The sequence below is a fragment of the Daktulosphaira vitifoliae genome, unplaced genomic scaffold (genome assembly GCF_025091365.1).
Source record: "Daktulosphaira vitifoliae isolate Bord-2020 unplaced genomic scaffold, ASM2509136v1 Scaffold_1, whole genome shotgun sequence".
Classification (NCBI taxonomy): Eukaryota; Metazoa; Arthropoda; class Insecta; order Hemiptera; family Phylloxeridae; genus Daktulosphaira; species Daktulosphaira vitifoliae.
The window spans coordinates 8,782,120-8,808,132 of record NW_026099572.1 but is presented as its reverse complement, the minus strand read 5'-3'; the positions used below and the strand labels follow the sequence as shown (position 1 = coordinate 8,808,132).

Below are 26,013 nucleotides of genomic sequence, written 5' to 3'. Positions count from 1 at the left end.
TTTTAGAATTAATTATTAATTCTGATCAGGATTATTTTTTGATTTTAGTTTTATTGTGACAATATTGATTGGATGTCGTTATTTATTACAACCATTGAAACTTTTATACGTGCAATTTTAGTTTTAATAATCTAATTAGACATTCAACTCACTGATATTTTGTAATAATGATAGTTTCTAGATAATAATAATAAATGGATCTAAATAATGCGAAAATTTGTCGGATTAAAATGCAAATGTGTTTTATAGCATAGTAATAACAACATCTAATAGTAAGACGTGAAAGCTTACTAACTATAATTCATAAGGACTCATTGTGTACAAGCATTATGATTTTGCTAAACAAATCTTTCTATGGATGGTAAAATTTCAGTTTAAGGATTACCCGATTCAAGTATAGTCTTATAAGACTTAATTCAACTACGTAATCCACGATAATTTAGCTGATTTAATGTTTTTATAATAGTTAATGGTATAAAAGTGTTCATTATTCAAATTGAATATAATATCACTCATGTATTATATTGACCAGGTTATAGCTCCCATTGGTATTATGGTTTTAAAATTTTATTGTAATTACGAATATTTCAAGTTAAAAACTTTAAATTTATAAAATGATCAAGTTTTTATCAGCCGAGTGGTAATGTAACTAAATGTAATAAGTTAGTTTAAATACAAATAATTCGAATCTTATGAAAGTTATTATACAATAAAAATCATGAGTATAATGTAAACTTAAATAGTCTGTTTAAATACTATTTTATGTGAAGTGTACACGTTTTATTGGAAATTTCATAAATATATATATTATGTTCCATATAAAATAAAAACAAAATTATATTTAAATTAAATTATTTGATGTATCGTAAAATGTAAAATAAATTAACTATCGTTAAGTAAAAAATGTAATATTTTATGGAAACTAAACGCACGAGAGACCAGTTATAGCCAAAATATCATTTATGTAATAACATTGTAAGCTGTAACAGATGTTTTATCTTAAAAACACGTATAGATATTTTGCATTATTCATTTTACTTTTGGTATAGTTTATTTTCTCGTCATATTTATATTCCTTTTTATGATGATAGAGAGACATCTGGATAAAGGTATTAAGAATAAAAAATTGGCGTGTAAAACTACATTATTATAATATGAAAGGAATCAGTTAAACGGAGCCAACCTTTCCAGAGAGTTATTAATCATAAAATTGAACACTATGGAATATTTTCAATGTAAGATATAAAAACCTTACGACCAAATATCAATTTAAAAAATAAAAAGGTCAATTAATGTTATATAAACTATAGACGTGACTAATTTATATTTGTTTGAAATTTAATTTAATAACTTCCAATAATCGGATGTTTTGGAATACTGTTATTGCATTTTGCCGAAGCTTTGATTTCTCATATTTATTTAATACAATAATTAGAGATCTACTTGATAAATAAATAAAAGGCACTGCTATGTACGCAGTATTGATGTATTACCTCCTGTGTGTACACATCGAAATTGGTTATTACTAGTAAGCTAGTTTTTACTTGTCCTGTAATCTTACAATGGACTAATATGTTCCCTCAACGGTTTTGTAATAAAACTTAACATACATATTATATGTGCTTTTTATTTTTATAGAGCTGTATTGATGTAGTTTTGAACATATTGTTAAGAATTTGTAAGAAATACTCATACAAAACAATACATTAGTTCATGTTACAATTAAAAATTAGTTTTTTTAGTTGTAATTAAGAGATACTAATATCAATACTAGAAATATTTCAATGAATCAAATTTATGGTTATTATGAATATATTAAATTTGAATATTTTTGGGTCTAATGAGTCAGTTTAAATAATTATGATAAAATAAATACAGTAAAAATGTTTCTAAAAAAACAATAAAAAATTAATTTAGTACGTATAATCACCATCAAAATATTTAAAAAGTTTATAGTATATTAATTTATAAATTAATATCTCACCATTTATTTGTGTTTAAGTTTCTCGTAATAAATTTATGTAAAGTATAATTGAATTCTCTTAGAAAAAAGTTAAATTGAAAAAAGCAAAAATATTTTGGAATAAGAATTGCATATTTACTGCTTGAGACGTAACCGTATTGTGAATATATGTATACAACGAACAATTTTTATAATAGTAAAAGTTGGAAGCATAGTAGTGTTTGTTTTTCTACAAAGACCTTACTCGCTTGTTATTTAAAAGATTTTGGAAACTTTCGGACTTTAATTTAAATATTATTGAATCACACAGTTTTCGTTTTGCATTTTAGAAATATTACCTCAACTGCACAGTTCGTCCTACTTAATCCTATTATCTCATGTGCATTATGCTCATATGTCGCACAATAGAAATTGTGTGGTGTGATGGCGCGCATGACGTACAGGGCAGGATGGATCGCTTATTAAAATAAATAGCTTTAATATGTCATTTAATACGAGGGGTGTAAATTTTCACACACCCCACGCCTAATCGTCTCCCCGGGTACATAAATTACATTCATGGGCGAAAAATAGCATCATTTATATTAAAAACACTTTATCCATCAGCATGGTGTTGTGACCTATGATTGAAAATGTACTCAGTTTTCGGGTTAATTATAATTCGGGTTTGTTGAATTTCAACTAACTTTTTATCATCTGTCTAATTCATAAAACTCGAGGGTTAATCATATGTTACAAATCATTTTTTTTCTAAACATTTATACCAGGCTCGTTAAAATTAATAATAGAGGTTTTCTTTTTGATTGCTCACTAATTAATAAAATACAAAGTATTTGATTTTTTTTTTTTAAGAAAAACCCTACTGCCGTTATTGTGGTTTTTAATATAATTTTTTTTTGTTTAATAATCAATTTTATATAATAATTTTGATAATAATAATGATTATTTATTTAAATTTTTTACGAGAAAAAAAATTATTTGTATATAAAATCGTTGTTTTTTTTTTTACTTCGAGGATAATTAATGTAAAGGATCATTCAATTGAATATTGTCTTGTATTTTCGGCACTATTTTTAATAATTTATGAAATAAAAGTAATGGTAATAAGTAACTAAGCAATGAGTGTAATTTATATTTGAATACTTACAGTTCTATTTCCTAGATTCTTCACTCTACAGTGAAGATAAGCTGTTCTGCCTACTAATCCAGTTACATTGTTTGGAACTGTTTTGTCGAATAAAGGCCCTTCGATTGGAGGTGGTATATCTTGCAAGAATTCTTGTAAAAATTTTCTGGAGGCTGTGGAATCTAAAAAAAAATTAGGTATTTATTATTGAACTAACTTAGTTTAAGCTTAAAGATTTGATTATTAAACATTTTCAATACTTATTATAATTCTTACCAAATGTGGCGATATCCCGTTTAAAAATATATTTGAAAATAAATCAACTTTTAATTTATTGATACACAAAATTAGTTAATTCTAAAAATTCCAAAAATTAAGATATTCTATTGATATCCGAACCCAAATCTAACCGTATCGTCTATATATATCATAAGTTAATATTTTAATATTCTGCTTTATCTTGGTAGCAACAATTTCGATCAATTCTAAATAATAAATTATATTCAAAACGTGTAGTTAGTTTTCAGTTGAACGTACTTAAATATAAGTATAAAAGTCAAACAAATTGAGTTTAACACAAATTCTATTATTTATTTATTCACGATTCGTGAGTAAACAGAATGGTATGATGGTAAATAAAGAAAAGTTCTAGTAAGTTGTTTAGAATCTTTAATTATGCTCAACTTTTACAATGCCTTTCTTAGACATGTGTTTCGTTCTAAATAAATATTTTAGAGTCAGTATTAAAAAGTTACGATGTAATTAATAATTTTATAATTTTCACTAGATTAATCAAATTTTTGTTTTGAATATTTCAGTTGTATTTACTATTAGCTGTATTGTATGCCATTTTTTTATTAATGTAAACAAGTTTGCTATAATTAGTAATAATTCAAAAGACACACATTGATTTCTAACCAATGATCTACTAAATGTTTCTTTGACTGTATTTAATTAAAACTAAATGTTTCTCTGACTGTATTTAATCAAAACTAAATGTTATATTCTTAATAATGAGATTATAGTGTTTTTATTTATTCTAATAAATGATTTATTAATAAAAATCGTGAAATATTAATCATTTTATATTTCTGTTTGGACTTTGTAACTAATATCGAGTTAAAGTTATAAATAAGTATTTTGATACGCGCTATAATATTTATTAAACATTTTATCTTATAATAAAAAGGAGAAAAAACTGTTTGAGAACTATAAACGCATAAGGGCGCTAAAGTTTTGTGTTAAATATATCAGAGTTTATTTTTTTGACGTCGTAATTTTTGTTATACAACAAAGAGTAAATGAAAGTTAACTTGTCATCCAAAAAAAAGTTTTTTTTTATGTCGTATAAGATTTACTTAGAAGAAAAGACGAACAACACGATTGGAATTTATAATCGCACATTGGGTACCACCAAAAAGTTCGGTTTGACGCAGCAAATGTTAAAAGTACAGCAAACTTGATAACTCCACTAATTCCTAACATGGAAGTTATCTCGTCGTACACAGAAGTTCCCCTGTAATGTTCGCTGAATATTAAATAAAAGATATTACAACGTTGCCTCCAGTGCTTTCAAAATGTAGCTTCAATAATGATGCACACTGTCTAATGCGCTAATTATCGTTTCTCTTCGCGTTATACAACGGTACATGTGAGTGTGGTGTTGCCAGGTGGGGCCGAGGGAGTCCGGGTCTTCCCATTGACAGCAAATAGTCATTTCTAAAATGAAGTGATCAGCAAAAAACGAAAGGTCCAAAATATGGAATTTTATAGATTTGTTTACTACAATAAGGAGGCTTATTATAAAATTCTGGCTACGCCACTGGTGCAAGTAATAATATGCACATGTCCTATTGTCTGCTGCATCATTAACATTTTACAATAACTTGTACGTGCAATATGATTACACATTCTTGTTGCACCAGCACTTGCACATTACTATGCAAATTATAGTTATTCTGCCACCGATAAAACATCACCAACACGTGCTTGACTTGTTGTACCTAATTACAAAGCCTTCAAACATTACATCCTGACCCATTTCACAGATTTCAACTCCCCTAGCCATTCAAGTTTTTCCTAGGCGTTCATTTAGCCGTATACATTAAAGTACGTTAACATGGTTTAAATACCGAATTTGATGTTACCATAAACTACAACAACTGCTATAATGGCATTGTTATTATGAAGTATAGCAAAACCGTAACACAAGTTTTTACTGCAATAATAGTAAGCAAACAATAATCATGTGTCTAATATTCTTAAAATATGAACAGAATAAAAAATGCAAGCTAGTTTAACAGTACTTTATTATTTTTTTTTTTGGACAGTTAAGATAAGTTTTCATTTTGACTTGAAATATTCTTCGATAATTTTGTGGCCGTGGGTTTTTCGTCACGTATTTCCAAACAAAAATATGTACAATTTTTATCACGTGATTTGCATTATGATTGTAAAGAATTTTAACCATAAATAAAAAAGTTCTTACGATAGTACCTTTATCTAACTCGATGCTATTTTACATAGATTAGACCTTTCACGCAGTCTATTACTGTTTTTGAACAGAAATTTCACTGATACGGTACAGCTTTGTTGCAGCAAATAAAATTAGGATAACAAATTTCTCTTTTTCTTTGGTCGACATAGGAAACTCCATGCTAAGTGGCCGTCCTACCTTATTTTAACTAACATGCGACACGTTATTCTTAGTCACGGTATAATCTTATTTCGATGGGCCCCATCCCTTGAGACGAAGTCCATTTCCCGCGAAGACAAACGATTTTTTTCCATCTAAACCAACCGTAGATTTCTTCAAGTGAGTGTGATTTTTTCTCTCTCTGACGTTCGACTATGAAAACCGTACAACCGGAAGATCCCACGGGGGTGGTTCAAGGTATATGCGGCACAATCAGCAGTCGGTATATATTTGCCTTCAGGTCATTTCGTTTCTACGAAAATAACCTTTGGTATTTTACACGGAAACGTATTTACCAATTGTTATATATGAAAATTCACTAATACAGATACCGTGGAAAGTTTTTATAGTAAAAAGAATACTTGCAAAGAAATAGTTGCACACTTTAAAAAAATGTATTTTAAATAACGCAAAAAAACTAGTTTTACCGAACTTTAAATACGCTTTTGAGTTATTCAAAATGGTAATCGCTATGCGAATACCAACGCGCAGTCGAGTAGAAATCTAGTAACCCCAGTGATAACATCTATCTTGTTTTTCGCATAACGATTCCGGGAAAATTCGGAAAATCATAGCCCTAAGCGTTGAGACTTGTATCGGTAATAATCATGGCCCTACCCTTAATTCTAAACGAGTTAAATACAGAAATGAAGTCGATGTGCTTTTAGACTTTAAGTGCAACCTCTATGAGGCAATACAGTGTACTCTTAACATTGTTATAGAACTTCTTGTGAAAACGTCTAAGGAAAAATAACATTATATTTATCTACCTCAATTTAATTTTATTGTAATGTTATCGGAACACTCGAATGATACAAGTCCCGCCATCTGCTATGAATAAGAAGATGCAATTTAATTAAACTTTGTTGTATTGTAGGAAGCAAACTTAATAATACAGCGATTCATAAAAATTATGCCTTCAGTTAATGTTGGGATATTATGATGTAGTGTATCTCTCCGGAATATTTATGCCATGCCAGTACCGCATCACTGAGTAGTAAAATTATGCCTCAATCGCTTTGAGAAATATTCGCAGTGACTAAAATGATTTGCCATTTATATGCCTTCACAACAATTTCAAGTATTTCAATAGATATTTTACTGTCAGTCGTACAATGTAAGAAATAAATAATAATCATATATAATTTTAATAGTTCCTTATAAACGAGTTTGTTATAATTTGAAGCTTAACTACTTAAAATAATTGCTATGGTTAAGTTTACTAATTGTTAAAATACTCATCAAACTTTAGCAACAAGTCTTTGTTTTTGGAAAGAAGTTTGGAAGAAGTTCTGGATATATGAAAATACTACATAATTATAGATTGCAGCAAGCTATGTAAAATTCTTAACATTTGTTGGCAAAGTACTATTTGATTAACGTCAAACTTTTTTTAATTACAGCTTTTCAATGGAACATTATCAAAAATCGAATATATATTAAAAAAAAACTCTAATTTTAATAATAATAAAAATACAAATTTCAGGTCTTCTTTAAAAAGAAACATTAAAGGTGACGCGCAATATATTGTAAAGAAAATATATTTGAGAAAATTTTATTTTTCGAGTTATAATAATTCTGTTTGAAAAACATTTTACAGTAAGCTTTATTTTTTAACCACCAACAGCTATATATAATCGATATCCATTATCTTGTAAGTACTATTTCATTGGATTAAATTACAAAAAAGCGAATGCGGTTAATAAAAAGTAAATAGTTGAAATCAGCAAAAAAAAAAACTACAGTATAAAACATGATATTTTACCCAACATTAAAAAAAAGTAAATTGTACAAAGGCAGTAATTGTTCATTATAATTAAGTATATTATGGTGAAATCTTTAATCAACATAATATTTTTTATTATAGTTGTAAAATGCAGTTATTGACCTTATTTCCATCGTAAACTTTACTTTGATTGTTCATAAATTATTTTTATTAATTTTTCAATGATGTAACTCCATAGTTGATCTTTCGGGTTTACCAGAAGACATGAGTTTTAACCCTTTTAAATATGGAATTTTTAATAAAGTTACGGTTATTTAAATTGAAATTTTTTAAATTTATAATTATCCGTTTTATGCGTTATTACTTGTACGCGGTTTAATATTAAAGATTTTCTATAAAATATAGCTTTTGTTTTGCAGTCTTATACACCACATAGATATATTAATTACATTGACGATACAATAACTTAACGTGTTATGTACTGTAATGTCACGAAATTATGAAGGCCTATGAATTTCATTAAGTGATTAACATCGTGTATTGAAATTTTTTTTTTTTTAGCCATAAATTATATTGGAACTCCGGTGTGTACACATCTGGTGGTGATTTAAAATTTTAATTAGATTAGCGTTTAAGGAGGTTGTGAAACAACTATCTCAATGGATGCATAGTAAATTAAAAGAGAAATTATTTTAAGATTAAATGTTAGTATTTAAATTGAATAATCATAATAATAATAATTGATTTGACGACGCCCTGTAGGCAAGAAGAAAGCAGTTAAATAGTTGCTCTAATAAAACTAATGACACAGTAAACAATGCATAACAATCACAGAATATCATCTGGAAACGTTACTATAAACAGTATACTTCAATTTAGGTATATTGTCATAAGTAAAATCGTAATTAGGTATATTATAACAACAAACCGATAGGTTGGAAACTGTAGTTTTCACGATGACCTATTAACGTGAAATAACATTTTACTAATTATTGGCGAAATTCTTGTTGTTTGTGTGCTCTGAAAATCTAAAGTACGTTGTGCACTACTTGTACTAATCTTCACTAAAGCCCAAAAGTTGAAAATACTACTTTTGGCTTAATAATCTTTGTACGTAAGAAAACTTTTAACGATTGCTTGCGTTACCGACACTTTTGCATTACTTTCGATTTCCCAACTGTGCACCGACAAGGTGGTGAATTATCCGGTATCGCGAGTACAGGTAACGCGAGTAAAGTTTCTCGATAGAGCAGAAAAACTTTCGGAGCTTAGCAAATAAACGGCTATTCAGAGAACAATTGTTATGTAATTACACGGCCGAGACAAAAAAAACACGGGTGTTAAATTCCCAATTGACACTTGTCTACATGTGTCCACACACTTGAACGAATGTCATGAAGCCGCCGCCGCCGCCGCGACTCGGAAAATTCCCGATAAAGTTCCGCGAAATGACGAGACCTGCTCGCATAACGAACACACTTGTTTGTGAGCTTTCAATTGCATACCATTTTAATATAAAATATTCAATGCGGAACGTGCGGTCGTTTAAAAGAAATTCTGCATGTTCTGGCAAAGTTCACGTTTGCATCACGTACTCGGGTGACGAGATAATCAAAAACAAACAATTTTCCTAATAACGTTAGTTTCTTCGGTGTTCTTATGAGTTGGCGACGACTATTTATTTTATTCATCGAGTGTTACCAAAGTATAAATAATTTTAATACATCAAAATAAAAATGTGTTGAAATCTTAAACTGTGTCTAATAAATTATTGCCGCAGATATTTAATAATAATACGATTAATATTAACAAATGCATTTTCGTACATTACTTCGCAGAAAATATCATTCTTAAATGTTATTTTTTGAAATTATTTTTGTCTTTTAAATTTTGCATCACAAAACACGGGAATTAGTTCGTGATTTAAATTTAATGAAAATATTTTAATGGGGATTTTTTTTTTTAATAAAAAAGACTCTGGAATTATTACTTAAAACCATTTATTATAAAATGAAGGTGTTTTCACCGTGAATAGTGCCTTGTGATTTTAAATTTCAAAAACAGTATAACCGAAAGCAATAGCGGATAACAAAAACACTTTTATTATTACACAACATTGTAATACAGACAACGTGAATACGACACTAGAGCATAAATAATAATTGTTCAGTAAAGTTTTGGTGTAAATGAAAATGAAATGTTAACTCACGAGTATCAAATGGCAAAAGAAAAACAGCAGCGATCCGCTACTAAAAACCTGGATTTTATGGTTATTTTTGAAATGTCCTTTTATTTTTATTTTTTCACGTACAGACAAACTACACCACACTGGTACACTTGTGCACAAAACGTAAATTTAAATTAGCTTCAAAAAATATTTGCTAAAAATGTACAATGTTTGTATAGAGTTGGATATTTTTTAAATAGTTATAAATTGCAATTGATAATTTTCCACTAAGCTGTATTGAAAAACAATTTTTTATTTGAAAATTCAACAAATACATTTTTATTTTACAATAAGAACTTACGCTAGAAAAAAAGTAATATAACAGTGGCGGTTTTAATCGAATGGCAAGGGAGTGTGGAAATGGTAAATCGAAAATCATAGTGATAGTTGAGAAGCCCATTGTCAACCCACAGGCTCTCATTTGGTGTTATTAGAGGGTTCTAAATACTGTAAAATGTTAAATTAACACCCATATTTATTTTATTTTTTATTAGTGTGACACTTGCTGGAAATTGTACCGTGGCGTATGTCAAACTACCGTAGTAAGGCCACGGCGGACGGGCCCGTGTGTCACGAAGCGACCCGAAACCGTGTGATAGGTTAACAAGGAATTTTAATTTATTTATTGAAAAATGAAAATTATGTGACAAGTGGACAAACATGGAATGTATCAAAAAATGTGTCTACAAAATAAAGACCGATTACAATTTAAAATAAAATATTTAAAAAAAATCAAATGTTATTATAATCATCGCGTATGGTATTAAAAAACATCCTTTAATGTTAATTGTAAATTAATGAAAAATACCAATAGCTATCTAAACATTTACTTCTTAGTGTTTAAACACATCATTTTTTTACGAAGCTTATGGAAATATATGTTTTTATGGTTGCTAAATTTTCCCCACTCTATGTTAAGGTAGTTTCAGTAAAAATTTTAAAAATAATTATCATGTGAATAGAAGTTAACTGTTTTTTCTACATTTAATTATTTTTGCATTTTTGGTATACAGGATGGAACAGACCTAAATGACAACTCATATAATTTATGATTTACACATACATTTTTAATCAATTTTTACAATATAGAACTATGTTTAAAATATGTTTTATGTTATTTTTCACAATTAAAAAAAATACTTTAAAAATTAATTTTCATATTAAAATTTTTTTTTAAGATTTGAAGATAGCCATTTTATAGATGAGTTTTAAAGAAAAAATTTTAAAGCAAAAACTCGAATTTTAATTATGTAGTTACGTTTATACAGCATTTTGTAGTTTGTTAAATTTTGATTTTTTTTATACAATTTTCTTTTGGTATCAAATGTTGGTCCACATTATATAAAGTACAGAAGTAAACACTTATTACGTTATTTTCTGGTAATAGTACGCGATTTGTTTTCCATGGATAATAATAACGTTTAACGCGCTTTATACAGAAATTATTATCTCTAATCTTTATAACAAAAGTTAGATACATTATCGTATGTCAACTACGAGTGTTCCATTGTCAGCCAAGTTAAAAGTGATAACAATTATTAATTTGCGCGATTCTATCATTGTAATAATATTATTATAAAATATTCCTTGTTAGGAGATCTGATAACAAATACACTTATTCACTATTATTCACGTTTAATTTTATGATATATATATACTTATTTAATTAAAAATTCAACATTTTTTAGACATTTCTTCTATAACTTTTTTAAATAATCTTAATTATACTACAACTTGTTTTTTCATGTCAGTTACAAAATGCTTATTCAAATGTTAATAATTATCATGGAAAAAAAACGCTCACTGCTACTAGTAAATAATGTAATAAGTGAAATATTTAAGGAAATTAAATTACACTACATAATGAAATTGTTTTATACAATATAAATGTTAAAAATACAATTTTTGTAATCGTCAACATGCGTACACGTACTAATTTTGCATAACTTAAGTGCCGTCCAATATTTAGTTACACGTAATTAAAATCTTAATTTTACACAACTTTTAAACACATTTTATCCATCACAATAATTGTAAAATAAAGTTTTATAACGAAAAGACAAATTGTAATTTATATTAATGTAATATTTTCAAACTATGGTGTTATATTTAACAAATGGTGTGTAAATCAGCGTTTAAATTAGGAAATTACCTTTTTTAATTGTATTTTTACGTGCCAAGTGTATGGTTTTAACACACTTTATTCTTTTTTAAACCAACTATCAGAAGTAAGTATTAACTAATTTTTTTACTTTTATTATTTTGAGGTTTGTCAAAATAAATTAACGGTTATATTGAATCTATAAAATCAATTTTTATCTTAAGATTAGGTTTCAATTAAATGGTCGGATTTTACGAGACGACACTATGATAGACAGTCATTTTTATCAAAAAAATATAATACAATATCCTGTTCAAACATTTTTTATTTAGAAATGTCTGTTATTCGATATTTTTAAATCAGATATTAAAACAATTGCTGGATAAAGTAAAATTAATAAATTCGAGAGAAAAAAATTGTTTGAAATGTTTATTTGTAACATCTCGTGTAATGTTTGTTTTGTTTGATTGTTATGATATACAGTTCTAAAAACTAATTAAGTAATAAATTAAAATTTGTGTATCAAAAAAAATAATCATTGTACAAAAATTGAACATTTTATTTTTTATTTTTTGTTTAACGGTAATAATTTTCTTAGTGCGATTGCAAGTTAATATTTAAAGTTTTTGTGCATTGTATTGAACTGAATGGTTATTTTTCGTGGAATTCTGAGAGGAGGGGCACTAGTAATACTTTAAAAAGTTCTCGTGTTAATATCTATTGTTATTATTTATTTATTTTTATTCGAGGAAATGAAAAAAAAATCATCTTTTAATATTTTTTGAAATTTAAGAATAAAAATTTAAACTACAGAAGTTATTTGTCAACTATATTTTCCTTTTGTTATTCGACCAAATGAGTTTAATTATAGTTTTTGTAGTGCCTGAAATTTTCTCGCTACTAAGATGTAATGCTATTAAGTGACAAGTCCGGTGAATAATTAATAATATAGTAAATGAACAGTTTTGTGCTTTACCGAGTTAGTACGTTTATTTATATTTCATCATCGCCTTAATGGAATTTTAAGACTAGCAAAGAGCTATGAAGATTTACATTCTAGACCATCGGACGCTTCCAAAAATACAATCCATTGTTGTAAATGTCATGGGTTGTTTCAAAACGTACCGTTTTATCTTTAAATTATATAATGCCATTGTTTTCAAATTCGTGGTTGACACGTTTTTTTTATGTGAAAATGACATTTATGTACGTGTTTTAATCATTCTTAGACAAGTTTCAGCTAATATTAATTTATTGCTATGTATAATTTGAGATAGTCTCAAGGAAAAGGTTGCAACGTTAGTTTTCGCAATAATATTTATCCCATACTTAATAAAGTTTAAATAAAAAATGCCATAAATTCAATAGTGTCAATGAAGTCGAACAATGTGTTGTCGTTCGAAAGACACCATCCATTAATTTTCAACAGCTTAACCAACAAAGTTAAATTTTAGGTCATCGAGTACCGGAAACTCAATGTTAGTACCGAATTCAATTGTCAATCAAGCGATATTCCTTACGATAAATGAGGACAAGTATATGTGTTTAGTAGTTCTAAGACCAAAATTTAGATTATACAAATACATTGTAGTCAATACAAATATACATATAGGTATGTCATACAGAAATGTAAAATATTTTGGTTAGTGAGCGATGATATAACTCTGTTACAACAACGTCATTAGGGTACTCGTTTTAGTTGTTCTATTAGTATTTGATTGAAAGCAAATATAAAAATGTATTTTGTCTTTATAAACTTTATTTTAACCTTGAGAAATCTCCTCAAGTAATGCATTATCCTATACATTTAATTTAGACAAAAGCTTCAAATTGAATTCCGAGGAGTTTAATTTTATTCAATGTAATGCAGTTATTATGAATTAAAGTAAAATTTATCCTAATTTTGAACAAGTTATTTAATATTCTTTTGTATTTTAATACTGTATAATCTGCTAGTCTCAAAAATAACTTTTCAAGGGTAATCTGGAAACATTTATTATATACTTAAAATTCACAGTCTTGAGTAGCTTTTGTCGAAGATAAAAAATATCTATTTAAAGGTCCTAATATTTCAATTCTATTTACGGTATAGCATTTTAATTTCTATTAATTTGTGTAAATCATTTGTCTTTAAAATATTAATTGTGATGGCGACTAGCAATAAATGTTATGTTAACAGTAATACAGATACGTTTATGTAAAGTTTTGCAAATTTCTTTTTAATTATGAGAAATCAAGTTTAATTGTCAGTTCAAGTTTTGACGCTAGTTTAATAAATTCATTTTTTGCTGAATTTTTCAATTATCAATTTATTTTCATAATAAATATATCAGTAAAAAATGTTGTCGACTAAAATCACCAATAAAATGATCGCTGTCTCTATGACATACTTAGTTTTATCGTTATATAAGTAGAATTCACATAAATACTGCTTAGCTTTTATTACAAACGAAGGAAAAAAGAAAATATCACGTGATCTTAACAATTCTATTTTCCCATAGAATTGTATTTGCTCATCGTATTTTTGAAAACGTTTATAGAATATGAATTGTGTGTATTTTATTACCTTATGCGTTAACCACACAGAACTTCTTGCAATGTAAAATCAAATCAATGCACTGTATATCTTTACAATACGAGAAATAATGTATTAAACTAATTTTATTTAGTTATCTTTGATGTAAGAGTCATAGCACATAAATCACTAACGGTATATAGTAAATGGAATTAAAAATTACAACTAATATTTTTTTACAGAAATCGTTTCGAAAAATGTAGTTGCAAAGATTAATGTCATATGTATAATATATCCATTCGTAATAATTACTTTTTCCTTTAATATTTTCGATTGTTACCAGATATTTATATTTGTTTTAAAATTAAACGAATGTTGTTAGACTTATTTTATAAAAAATGTCCATGTACTTTAACAATATCTATATTCGTCGACAAAGATTTTAATAAAGAATAATCGTTTATAATCAATTTGAATAATTAGGTGAAATATTTTTAAGTGCTGTGAAAACAGAGAGGATTTATAAAATTATAATGACATATTTTGTAAACCTGTTCAAATTGAATATGCTCAAGTGTATGAAGACTTCAAAACCAGTTTTTACCTATTAATCTTAATCATAAGTTAATGATGTCAAAGTCAATGACGAAATTCACGTGCTTTGCGTAGTCATTTTACGATCTAATACAACATGTTTGGAGTACAAGGAATAAGTATAAAATAAACATTGTTTAAACCGAGGGAAATAAAATTTCTAAATTAATTTTAACATAAACTCGACGGGCTCTGGATTAAGGTTAACCCTTTCACAGACAAAACCTTGTTGGATTATTCTACAAGGAAAAACAGTATAAGGGTTTATGTCATTGGTGCAGATAAAAAAATGTATATTTGTTCAGTGAACTGAGATATTAATGATATTTATTGTACTTACTGTATCACAAATAACGATAATAAAAAATTGTAATTATATTTCAGGGTAAATTTTTATTCAATTATTAATTTTTTTAAGTTTAATATACTGTAATGGTTTTTAGTGACTAATTCGATAAAAAATAATTAATTATTTTAAAAACCAAATACGTTAGATAGCCTTTCATCGTTGTACCTTATTGAAATAAAGCGATGCTTGGCATGTTTTTTACTTTGTTCGTTTACGATTTGTTTTATACTTTCAAAGTACGTATAAAATACGACGAGTGTTCGACTTTGACGAACATTTTACTTTATAACTGAAATGCTACTGATGATTGATGTAAAGTAATATGAATTAGTGTAATTATTAGTGTTTTAAATGTATAATAGGGCTTTAATTAAAAAACGATTTGTATAATTCTGTTTACATAGGTCAAAAAAACAGATTTATTAAAATAATTTTTTTTCAATAAAGAAATTGACGATGATGAAAAAATAACCATTTTGTGGATTTTCATCGCCGTAGTACTACATAAACAAAAAATTACTTTTAAAAGATTCGGTATACAATTTGAAAACATTTCTCGTTACTCTGAGCACTCTTGTTTAGTGTGTACATAAATTAATTAAATATTCATGTACATTTTTTTTCGTTCCAAGTATTATTTGCTTATGTGAATGAAATAATTAATTACTGAGTTTCAATTTATTAAAAAAATGATGACATGTTTGTATAATATTTAAACACTTTTCTATTATTGTAGAAAATGAACTTATTTTCATCTGATAATTAAAAAATATTAATTTTTATCACGATTAAAATTTTAATTATGTATTCAATTTATATAATGCATTTAATAACAATAAAAAACTATGAAAATTAACATGTCACGTGAAGGAGCTTTTGTTATGCATTTTTTTAATATACGTATTACGTTTTTAACGACTACGGTTTGATATAGAAATATATCCTTAAAAAACAAATTCCATAAAACAAATATTAATTGTCAATACGATATAACATCGTTATTTCAATTTTGTTACATTTTATAACAGTTTACAATTTTAGTATTATTTGAAGTAAATATTATAACACAATCTTTTCTCTATGTTTTGCATAAAAATCATTACTTCGGAAGTGAGGCCTATAAAAGAAAAAATAGTGTCGTCTATTAAAAAAGATAATATAAATCTCTATTCTTAAATAAAAATACGATATATTTACTTTGCTTAATAATTTTCATACTTTTACTATTTTTTACTTTTGTAATTAGAAATAAAAACACGAAATATTTTCAAAGTTTTACAGAAAATTAAAAATTCAAGTTCAGTAACTGATAAATAATATAACTGTTATATTGTTTATCTATCATGTTTTTTTTAAAACATTGTAATATAATTATTGTACATTTTTTACTATACGTATGATTTTTTTTAATTTTGATGTTTTACTAAATTATTTTATACTTTATAGCAAAAAATCTTATTATCTTTATATTTTAAACTTTTTATCGAAATAACCTAAATATTTTTATAAGAAAAAACTTCTTCTGTAAAAGTATTTAAAATACTTTTAATATAGTGAATTTATTTTTTTTTGAATCCTGATTTTTAAGTCTAAAATATTTCAAGGAATAATAAAATGATTTTTTTACGTAATAGAAAAATAATCTCGGTTATTTTTTTTAGTGATAAATAAATGTATACTTATTTATTATTATGCCGGTAACCAAGAGTAGGTCCACATTTTTTTTAGGTAGAATTATTTATTTTAATATTAAAAATTTAAACCTTTTAAACAAAGTTATCTAAATATATTATTCAAATTTCATATTACGATCACATACTAAATTTCTAGTAAACTTTCATAAGTAGTACAGTGTTTTTATTCTTTAGCTGTTGGAGTAAAAATTCTTTATATATTCACAAACCATATTAACGGAGCAAACAAGATCATATTGCATATTTTGCAACCAGTTATTCGAGAGAAAGAGAGAGAGAGAGGAGATACCCTTAGACGCGATTAGGGGAACTAGAGGGAGTTTAGGCCCATTAGTTTGTCGTACTCTGTCCCTCTCCAAATAAATGATAAAAATTACATATAAATTTATATACAAATATTTTTAACCAGATAAGAAATTAAGTTTTCAAAACATTTTGATCAATATACTATTGTGATAATACCAGCCAAAAGAGTGTAGCTAGAATTGTAAGTTTAAAAATAAAAATGATTTTACAATATTAATATATGTATTAACCACCCGTCCCGGAGTATAAATGGTTAAGAAACCTCCTCCTTTGGGGAGGCCGCCATGGCCCTTAATAGGCTAATAAAAGCGTAAAAAAAAAAAAAAAGTCTAGTAGTAGCACACACAAATNAAAAAAAAAAAAAAAAAAAAAAAAAATATATGTATTTTAACTGTTAAAGGAGTAAGAAATAATGAAAAGACAACTCAAATTATACGGATTGGACTTGAAAATTTTTTTAGAGATGAAGTTCTAAAGAAGAGGTCTCTCCAGACGTCGATCACTTTTGAAGCCATTTAAAAAAGACTGCAGGTCACCGTAAAGTTAAATTTCATATTGTTTCTACGAATTATGTTGAATCACAATAACGATTGTAGATATGATCATGGTAATTCAAGAATAAAATACTGTCATTGCTTATAATTTAGCCATAATTCTTCAATAAGCAAATATAATTATTTTGAAAAATTAAAATGCCTAAGGTTTTATTATCAATTATCAATTAGATTACTAATGTTCCATTTATTATCCTAAGAACGAATCGGAATTTGATTGGAGTTATATTACAATGTTATGACTCTTATGTATCATTTGTATTCGATTTACTCGTTTATGAACTGTAAGTATATAAGCGACCAAATAGATACCGTCATAATCAGTATACTTTTTTTTATCCCTCGACTTTCTACTTGCATACTAAGCAAAGGGCAGTTTATTAAATCGGAAAACTTAGTCCCGTATAACAATTGACTGTAATGTGGGTCGCCATTAAAATTGACATAGGTAAATAAAATACAAACAAAGGTTGTTTGTAAAAAAATCCAAAATGTGACAAAGCTTTATGCGACTATGATTTTAACATAGAAATTCGCTCTTTACTAAAGTGAAATCGGCAAGCACTTTAATGGTTCAATAAAGTAAAATAACTAACCTAATAATAATACAAAAAGCCATGGTGATTTGCACCCTTAATGATGATCATTATAATAACACTTTTATCGTGAATCGCATTTGAATATTCTGCTTAAAAGTTGAAAATAAATTTTATTTTTTTTTGCTTAAACGTGGTGCAAGTTTTTACATCAGAAAAACAATGTGTTACGCTTTAATCAAAACAAGAGCCAACATACAAAAGTTATTTATATGGAAAAAGAAGAAGAAATGCTTTAGTTTTCACCGGTGACAATTTTAACGGAATAGGAAGACCAAATAAAATAAAAGTAATGGAAACCCACAGGACAGGAAGTGAAGTAATGGCTTTGACGGGAGTAACGACGTTCGACAAAAATTCATGTTTACCATCGCCGTTGCTTGTAGTCGTCTTATATACTTCAATGTCGTTGTAGTGACTTCAACTGACACTCACACACACACACATACAAGTACACATCAGTTGACAGTTGCTTTTAAAACTTCTGAAAATCCAATCTAACAATATACGCATGTACACGTTCTTAGCATACTTTTCATTCAAAGCTCTTTATGCCTAAACGACAATTGAATACTTGCCATAGGACTTTTAATAATTCAAGTGCAATTGTTAGGTTATTAAAGATTATTTTGCTGATAATGAATATGACTACGATGATTTTCAACAAGAGTTCCACAGTTTTCCCATTTTAATGTTGTGTACAACCTTTTCTATTATTTTATGAAGATTTTATTTCAAGTGTCAGGGAAGAAAAAAATATGTATTCGGCCTAAGATAATTAATAGAACCACATTTATACAGTGCGATTTATTTTAAAATATTATACCCATTATATGTTAAACGATTATTTTTTCATAAAGAGCGCACGTTAAAATTTTATTTATTTTTATGAACCGTAGTGAACTTGAGGTTTTCTGTTAGAAGAAATGATTTTTAAAGGTAAATTTTAAAAGTTGAATGGGAACCCTTTTTTAATTAAATTTAATCTATATATTTTTTACGAAAAAATCATTATTCGAGAAAAAAATTCAATGAATTATTCATCGAAAATCAAACGCATAGAGAAAAAAATTATTATTAACTTGGAAATTTATTATTATTAATATTTAAGTCGTGATATTCGGTGATATGCAGTTATTAAGAGAAATATGTTTTATATTGGTTTTTTGGCAAGTTCGTCAATTTTTTTCGTTTTAGTTAACTCGTTACCCATGAAATGTTGCCATACTGTCAGAACACTTACTTTGAAACTCTAATAAGTGACATTGGATGGTTATTTTCGCGATTAGTTATTGAACCACACATCAAAACTCATCAATTAGAAATTAAAAAAAATCCCCAGTTCATTTTTAATTAAAGAAAAAAAAAGTTATTTATTTTAGTATTTTTTTTTATACTCGAGGGAGATTTTACGCCTTTTACAATTGTCAAAATACTTAGACATTAAGTAAATCAATAAACGATTATTATTTTCTATAGCCTCTAGGGAATAGTTTTGGTTCCATGTTCATAATCGAAAAGTGATCTCAACAATTTTTATAATTTTACTTTTCTTTGTATAAAATAACTGGAAAAAGACGAATGGAGCTTTATAATAAAATTGACTGGATATGCTTCCAAATTGACAAAATATTATTGTAAACATAAATTAGATACTTGTAGCAAAACAGTTGGCGTTATTGACTTTGTTTAAGAACATCAATTTGTTATAACTTTAGGTTTCATGACTTACAGTAATAGTATACGTATAGCTGTAAATTGGTACAATTGCTGCAATAACAGATAATTTGCAAATAAATAAGTATTCAAATCACTAATGTAGTTATAGAAAATATATTGTAATATAGTTTCTATTTAAGTCACAAAATATTGTATTTATTCATAAATTAATATAAGTCCAATAATTGGATATATAATTATTATAATAATGTGATCGTTTTGGTAAAAGTTACCATTTGTAATGAGTTATTGTCTAAGAATGATTTTCGACGGTTACAAATAATTACAGAAACATACATTTGTACAAAAATCATTTCGTTTTCATATTCGTTGAAATTTCATGTTGTAAAAATAAATATTAGTTTTCTTAGCGCTTATTGTATATATGCGCAGAAATTTTTTATATAATATACAAACATATTACGTTTCGAATAATTCAGAAATTGTTTTATGTATTTTTAAACGACAAATTATAACATTAAAATCGTTATTTTCTGTAAATTATTTCGTTACATCAAACATTCCTAAATTGTCAACATAAAACGAAATTAGAAAACTTTTTATTATCATAATTCTCATGGCATATGATCACATCATATTAATAACATTTAAACATGTACAAACTTTCTCACCAATGAACAGCCAAGTTTAAATTTTACACTGAGGCATATTTCAATATCTTATACCAAATTTAGTAAATTTACTATCTTAGAAACTTTGAATATTGCTTGATTTAAACAATTCGCTCGTGTAATAACTATGTTGGCAGTGTTTTCATTCCATCGTTACTTACGGATAATGTCTATTACTATACATATTGATACAGTCCATTAATTTGTAATGAGGGTTTCTTGAATTGCATGGAAATCATCTAAAATAATCGAATTATAGTCTGACCATTCCTATTCATTGTAATTTGGTATTGTACGCCTGTCCAGTACTTAAATTTTCAACATTATAATTCCATAATTATTGTAAACATTTCAATTATTATTAAAGGATTTATATTTGATAATAATAATGAAATTATTTGATTTAATAATAATAAAAAACACATTTTTCTGCATGTTTTACTCAAATTTCAGGTTTTATGTTATTGAATGAAATAAATAATACAGTCAATAAATATGCAGCAATATAATTTTACTATATTTGAATTGGACTTTAACGACATTTTGTAGAATCGTTTAAATGATAACGTCTATACTAAATCCATAAAACATATTTAAGTACTTTGATAAAATGTGGTCGACGTGTAAGTTTTACAATATTATTTTTTAATAGTCAATTTCAACTTAACAAGTTTCATTTTATGAAAATAATTAAGAATAATATTTAAACAATTTTTCAATAGTTTCATATTGATTGTACAAAATTGTATTATTAATTTTTTACTTTGTACTTTCGAATTGTATACAAGAAAAAATAAATCGAATCGAATAAAACACTTATAATAATTCGATTATAGCAATCATTTTACATTTTTTTTTTGTATTTCATATAATTTAGCTTGATCAGTCGAAGGTTATAGATGTGAAATAAAAAGCAAAATAAAAATGAAAATGTTATCTTCAAAAACTAAACAAGTAATATTTCATAAAGGGGATAAATTAAAACTATTTATGAAATGAATTAAAAATAATAAAATTAATTTTTATACTACGAAATATTCTTTAACAAATTATTACTACTTGAAGAGTAAATAAATTATTCATATATATATATAAGATCTTGACGGTAAAAAATATTATATTACGAACTTATTCTAAAGATATATTAAAAATACCAGATTTAAAGGGAATAGAAAAATATAATATTTTTTTATTTAACTATTTCTTTTAACTTAAAGTAAAAATGAAATAACCTTTTTGATATAAGTAATTATTTTCTTAAAAATGTAGCCTTTATATATTTTTTAAATTATTTGTATATATCTAAAATAAATTCTAAATAAAAATAATGAGTTTGAGTACAAAACATTAAGCTTTCTAACGCGGAACTGCATTATCATAAAAAATAGGATGTTTTTTTTTTATTACAACGAATCCTTTTGGAAACAAAAAAAAAAACAATCGTATCAAAGAAAGTTTTGACAATAATATACATTGAAATTCTAAGAATTGTTTCTTTTTATGAAATGTAAAATAAATAAAATACACTTTTAAGATGTATAATATTATATAATATCATACAAAAAGGTATAAATTCACACAATATTACAATATTGTATAAAAAAAAAATCATATATAACAACAAAGTCACCACCATTATTACCATTTACTATTCAGATAAAAACAATATTTGACTTTTTATTTAATAAAAAATTATATATATTTAAATATTTGTTGAGCAAAAAGTTTTTAAAACAAACATTGTATAATTTAAAAAAACTTCTTAACCGCACTTACATAATAAACAACGGATATTTACCCGTAAAAACAATTTAATAAACGTGAATCATAATGAATAATCTATGTGAACAAAGTATTTTGAGATTATATTATACTTAAGCTAATGGACTTATGTATGGGGTTTCAATCTTTGAACTAGAGTTTATTTTACTAATTTTAATAAAAGGCGTATATATTTAAGTTTACAACTTCATATTGAATTTACAACATTTTTATAATAAATTGATTCGGAAATTTTAGTATAGATTATAAGGGTTATATTCTAGATTAAATTAATTTTAATTTGTTTCGTTCAAATTAAATTTTCGAATTTCATTAAATAAATAATACACTATATTTTTAAGTAAACATTTTTTAAACAAGTTAAGTTTTTTATTTTTATATTACATAATGCAAGTGTACAGTATTAAGGAGAAAGATTTATATCCCAAATTGATTATACCATAATATCAAATTAATTATAAGAACATAATATAAAATAAATAAACATAAAAGGAATGTCTTTAAAGACTAAATAGCTAACAATACTATTTCTTTTAATTATTTGCTTACTCATTCAGTTATAATACTAAAAAAATAGCTAGATATTAACAGTTATAGAAAAAACGGAAGACGACTTCTGTACAGTGTATTGTACTTATTTAAAACATTTTAAAATTAAATACTAATAGCACTTTTAATTTTAACTCAATTAGTAATGTATTACAACAGTAATGAATTTTTGAAAATGTTAGTTTGTTAGATAATTTTTTGAGTCCAGGTTTAATTATAGTGCTGCATCAGGGGTTTTTCTGTTACAATAAATAATATTAATCTAATATAAATATTTTATCGATGGAACAACTAAATAAAATAAAAAATATATATATCCTATTCTGACCTAACAATTTTTATTAGTTTTATTAGAAAAATAATGTACTGCTATCACACTTGATTGGATTTTATTATTCCGTATACAGGGTGGCCCACCACTCACTGACAACTTAAATAACTTTTGATCCAGTTAATATTTTTAGTTGATTTTTTTTTTAAATAATAGTTATACGTTAGGTCTATAGCTATATCTCAATAATTAATTTTTTTACATTTTATTAAAAATATTAATTATTTTTAAATTTTAAATAAAATGTAAAAAAAAAATCTAAGATAGCTATTTTGTAGAGTAGAATTTAAGAAAAATTTTAGTAAAAAAATATCTTATTAATATTCAGTAGTAAATATTCTGTAGCGTTTTGAAGTTTGTGAAAATTTGAATTTTCATGTACTATTTTACGGTATTAAACATTGAAATACGTATTGAGAAAAGGACAGAAGAAAACGCTATCTTTTCAATATACTTTTGAATGAGAGTGATAAGTAATAATTGCCTTATCTAATTTCTTATCATGGTATTTATGCCAAGTTTGTAATGTATACACACTATCATCATATGTATACACAGTAATCATGAAAAGATAGCGTTTTCTTCTGTCCTTTTCTCAATACGTATTTCAATGTTTAATACCGTAAAATAGTACATGAAAATTCAAATTTTCACAAACTTCAAAACGCTACAGAATATTTACTACTGAATATTAATAAGATATTTTTTTACTAAAATTTTTCTTAAATTCTACTCTACAAAATAGCTATCTTAGATTTTTTTTTTACATTTTATTTAAAATTTAAAAATAATTAATATTTTTAATAAAATGTAAAAAAATTAATTATTGAGATATAGCTATAGACCTAACGTATAACTATTATTAAAAAAAAAAATCAGCTAAAAATATTAACTGGATCAAAAGTTATTTAAGTTGTCAGTGAGTGGTGGGCCACCCTGTATATACTTTACAAAACGACATTTTTTTCTTCTAAGATTTAAAAGATTGTTAACATTTTTAAAACTTTGCTTATTAAAAAAAAGAAAAAATGTATTATTTAAGGTTATGAAAAAGTGGACCAATAATATTTTACCTTCTTTATCAAGTTTTGTTATACTGCGCAAAAATGTCATAGTAACTTGGTTTAAGTCTTATATTGTAAAATATAATCCAAAAAATATTATATAAAATTATGGAAAATCGTATTAGAAATATTATTCCTGAATTGTTGGAATAATAAAAACAATTATTACTCAGTAATTCTACCGATTATTAATTAATTATGATCAATCGTCGAACAAAGACCTTTTAATATTTTGAAAATAAATCATATGGCATACCATAAATTTCTAAAAAGACATTTTGAGACAATTACTTAACATTCATATGTGTAGTATTATGATAAAAGTTCATACACCACTATTTATCGTTTTTTACCTTTGCTCTTACTTAATTTACGTTTACAAAAACAAATTTTATGAATTTTCAAATAGATTAAGATATCATTTATTATAATACATCAACATTCAGCAATAATTCAGTCATCTTGTTTTATATATAATTGATCAATTATTGATCAGTGATATTACATTCGAATAATATTCGAAATTAATGTTTTCTAATGACGTAAACATTTTCTGTAGAGTTAACTGTCAAACTGATGACATCGTATTACAATTTGATTTGAATACTCTTTATAAATGATATAAAATTAATAAATTTAATTTAATATTAATAAATGCCAGATCTTCTCCAGAGCTCGAATGGTTCATATATATAATTATTATATTAACACAATAATGTTTCAGTGAACTACAAGGTATATAAAAATCGTTGTTATTCTTTTGATCTTAAACTTAAATTTAATGTCATATAAATAATGTTGTTAATAAGTCAAATAAAATCTTAGGTTTTATTTACTGTAATTGTGGTGACTTTACTGATAAACATGACTCGAAATCGTTGTATTGCTCTTCGATACGATTTATGGTCTAATAATATAGTCTCCTTACCAAAAAACGGTCATTAATTTATGTTAAAAAAAATCTATCGAAAATTCCTACGTTTTTTTGCTTTCAAATTCTCCATACCTAGGTGACCACATTTTTCACACTATTCTTCATATCGTTTATTCATTTCGAAACATTAGAACAAACTTGGTATATAGTATTTTTGTTGGTAATGTAGACCATTTTGAATATTTAAGCCGCTTTATCTTTCATGTTCCTATTCGCAGAAATTCACAGAAAAAATAAAGTTTTTATAAATATTTGTGAAATTATTTTTTTAAGAAACACTCCAATAAACAGATTTATAGAAACTACAAATTATTTAAAAATTGATTTAATAATTTCAATAAGCTTTGTTTTATTTGAAACTAATTGTAATCTTATGTTTAAAAATTGTTAGCTTTAATATCTTAACTTTTTTTTCTTATTTTATTTAGCTATACCATATTTAAGGTAAGAAAAGATCGAGAAATTCCAATGTCAGTATGATATTTTTAATTACACACTGAGTATTGAAAACTCATACACTAATATAACCTTTTCTCTATTTATTAAAACTGGCTCT

The 26,013-nt window shown here is 25.7% G+C and overlaps 1 protein-coding gene across 1 annotated transcript in view; it reads right to left on the bottom strand.

Moving 5' to 3' along the window:
• The window catches only part of LOC126896856 (zwei Ig domain protein zig-8-like), a 122,456-nt gene that overhangs the window by 21,604 nt on the left and 74,839 nt on the right, over positions 1–26,013 (bottom strand). The window contains exon 4 of the mRNA XM_050669989.1: positions 3,111–3,271. Coding sequence (XP_050525946.1) covers positions 3,111–3,271 — 161 coding nt within the window. The remainder of the gene's footprint in view (positions 1–3,110; positions 3,272–26,013) is intronic.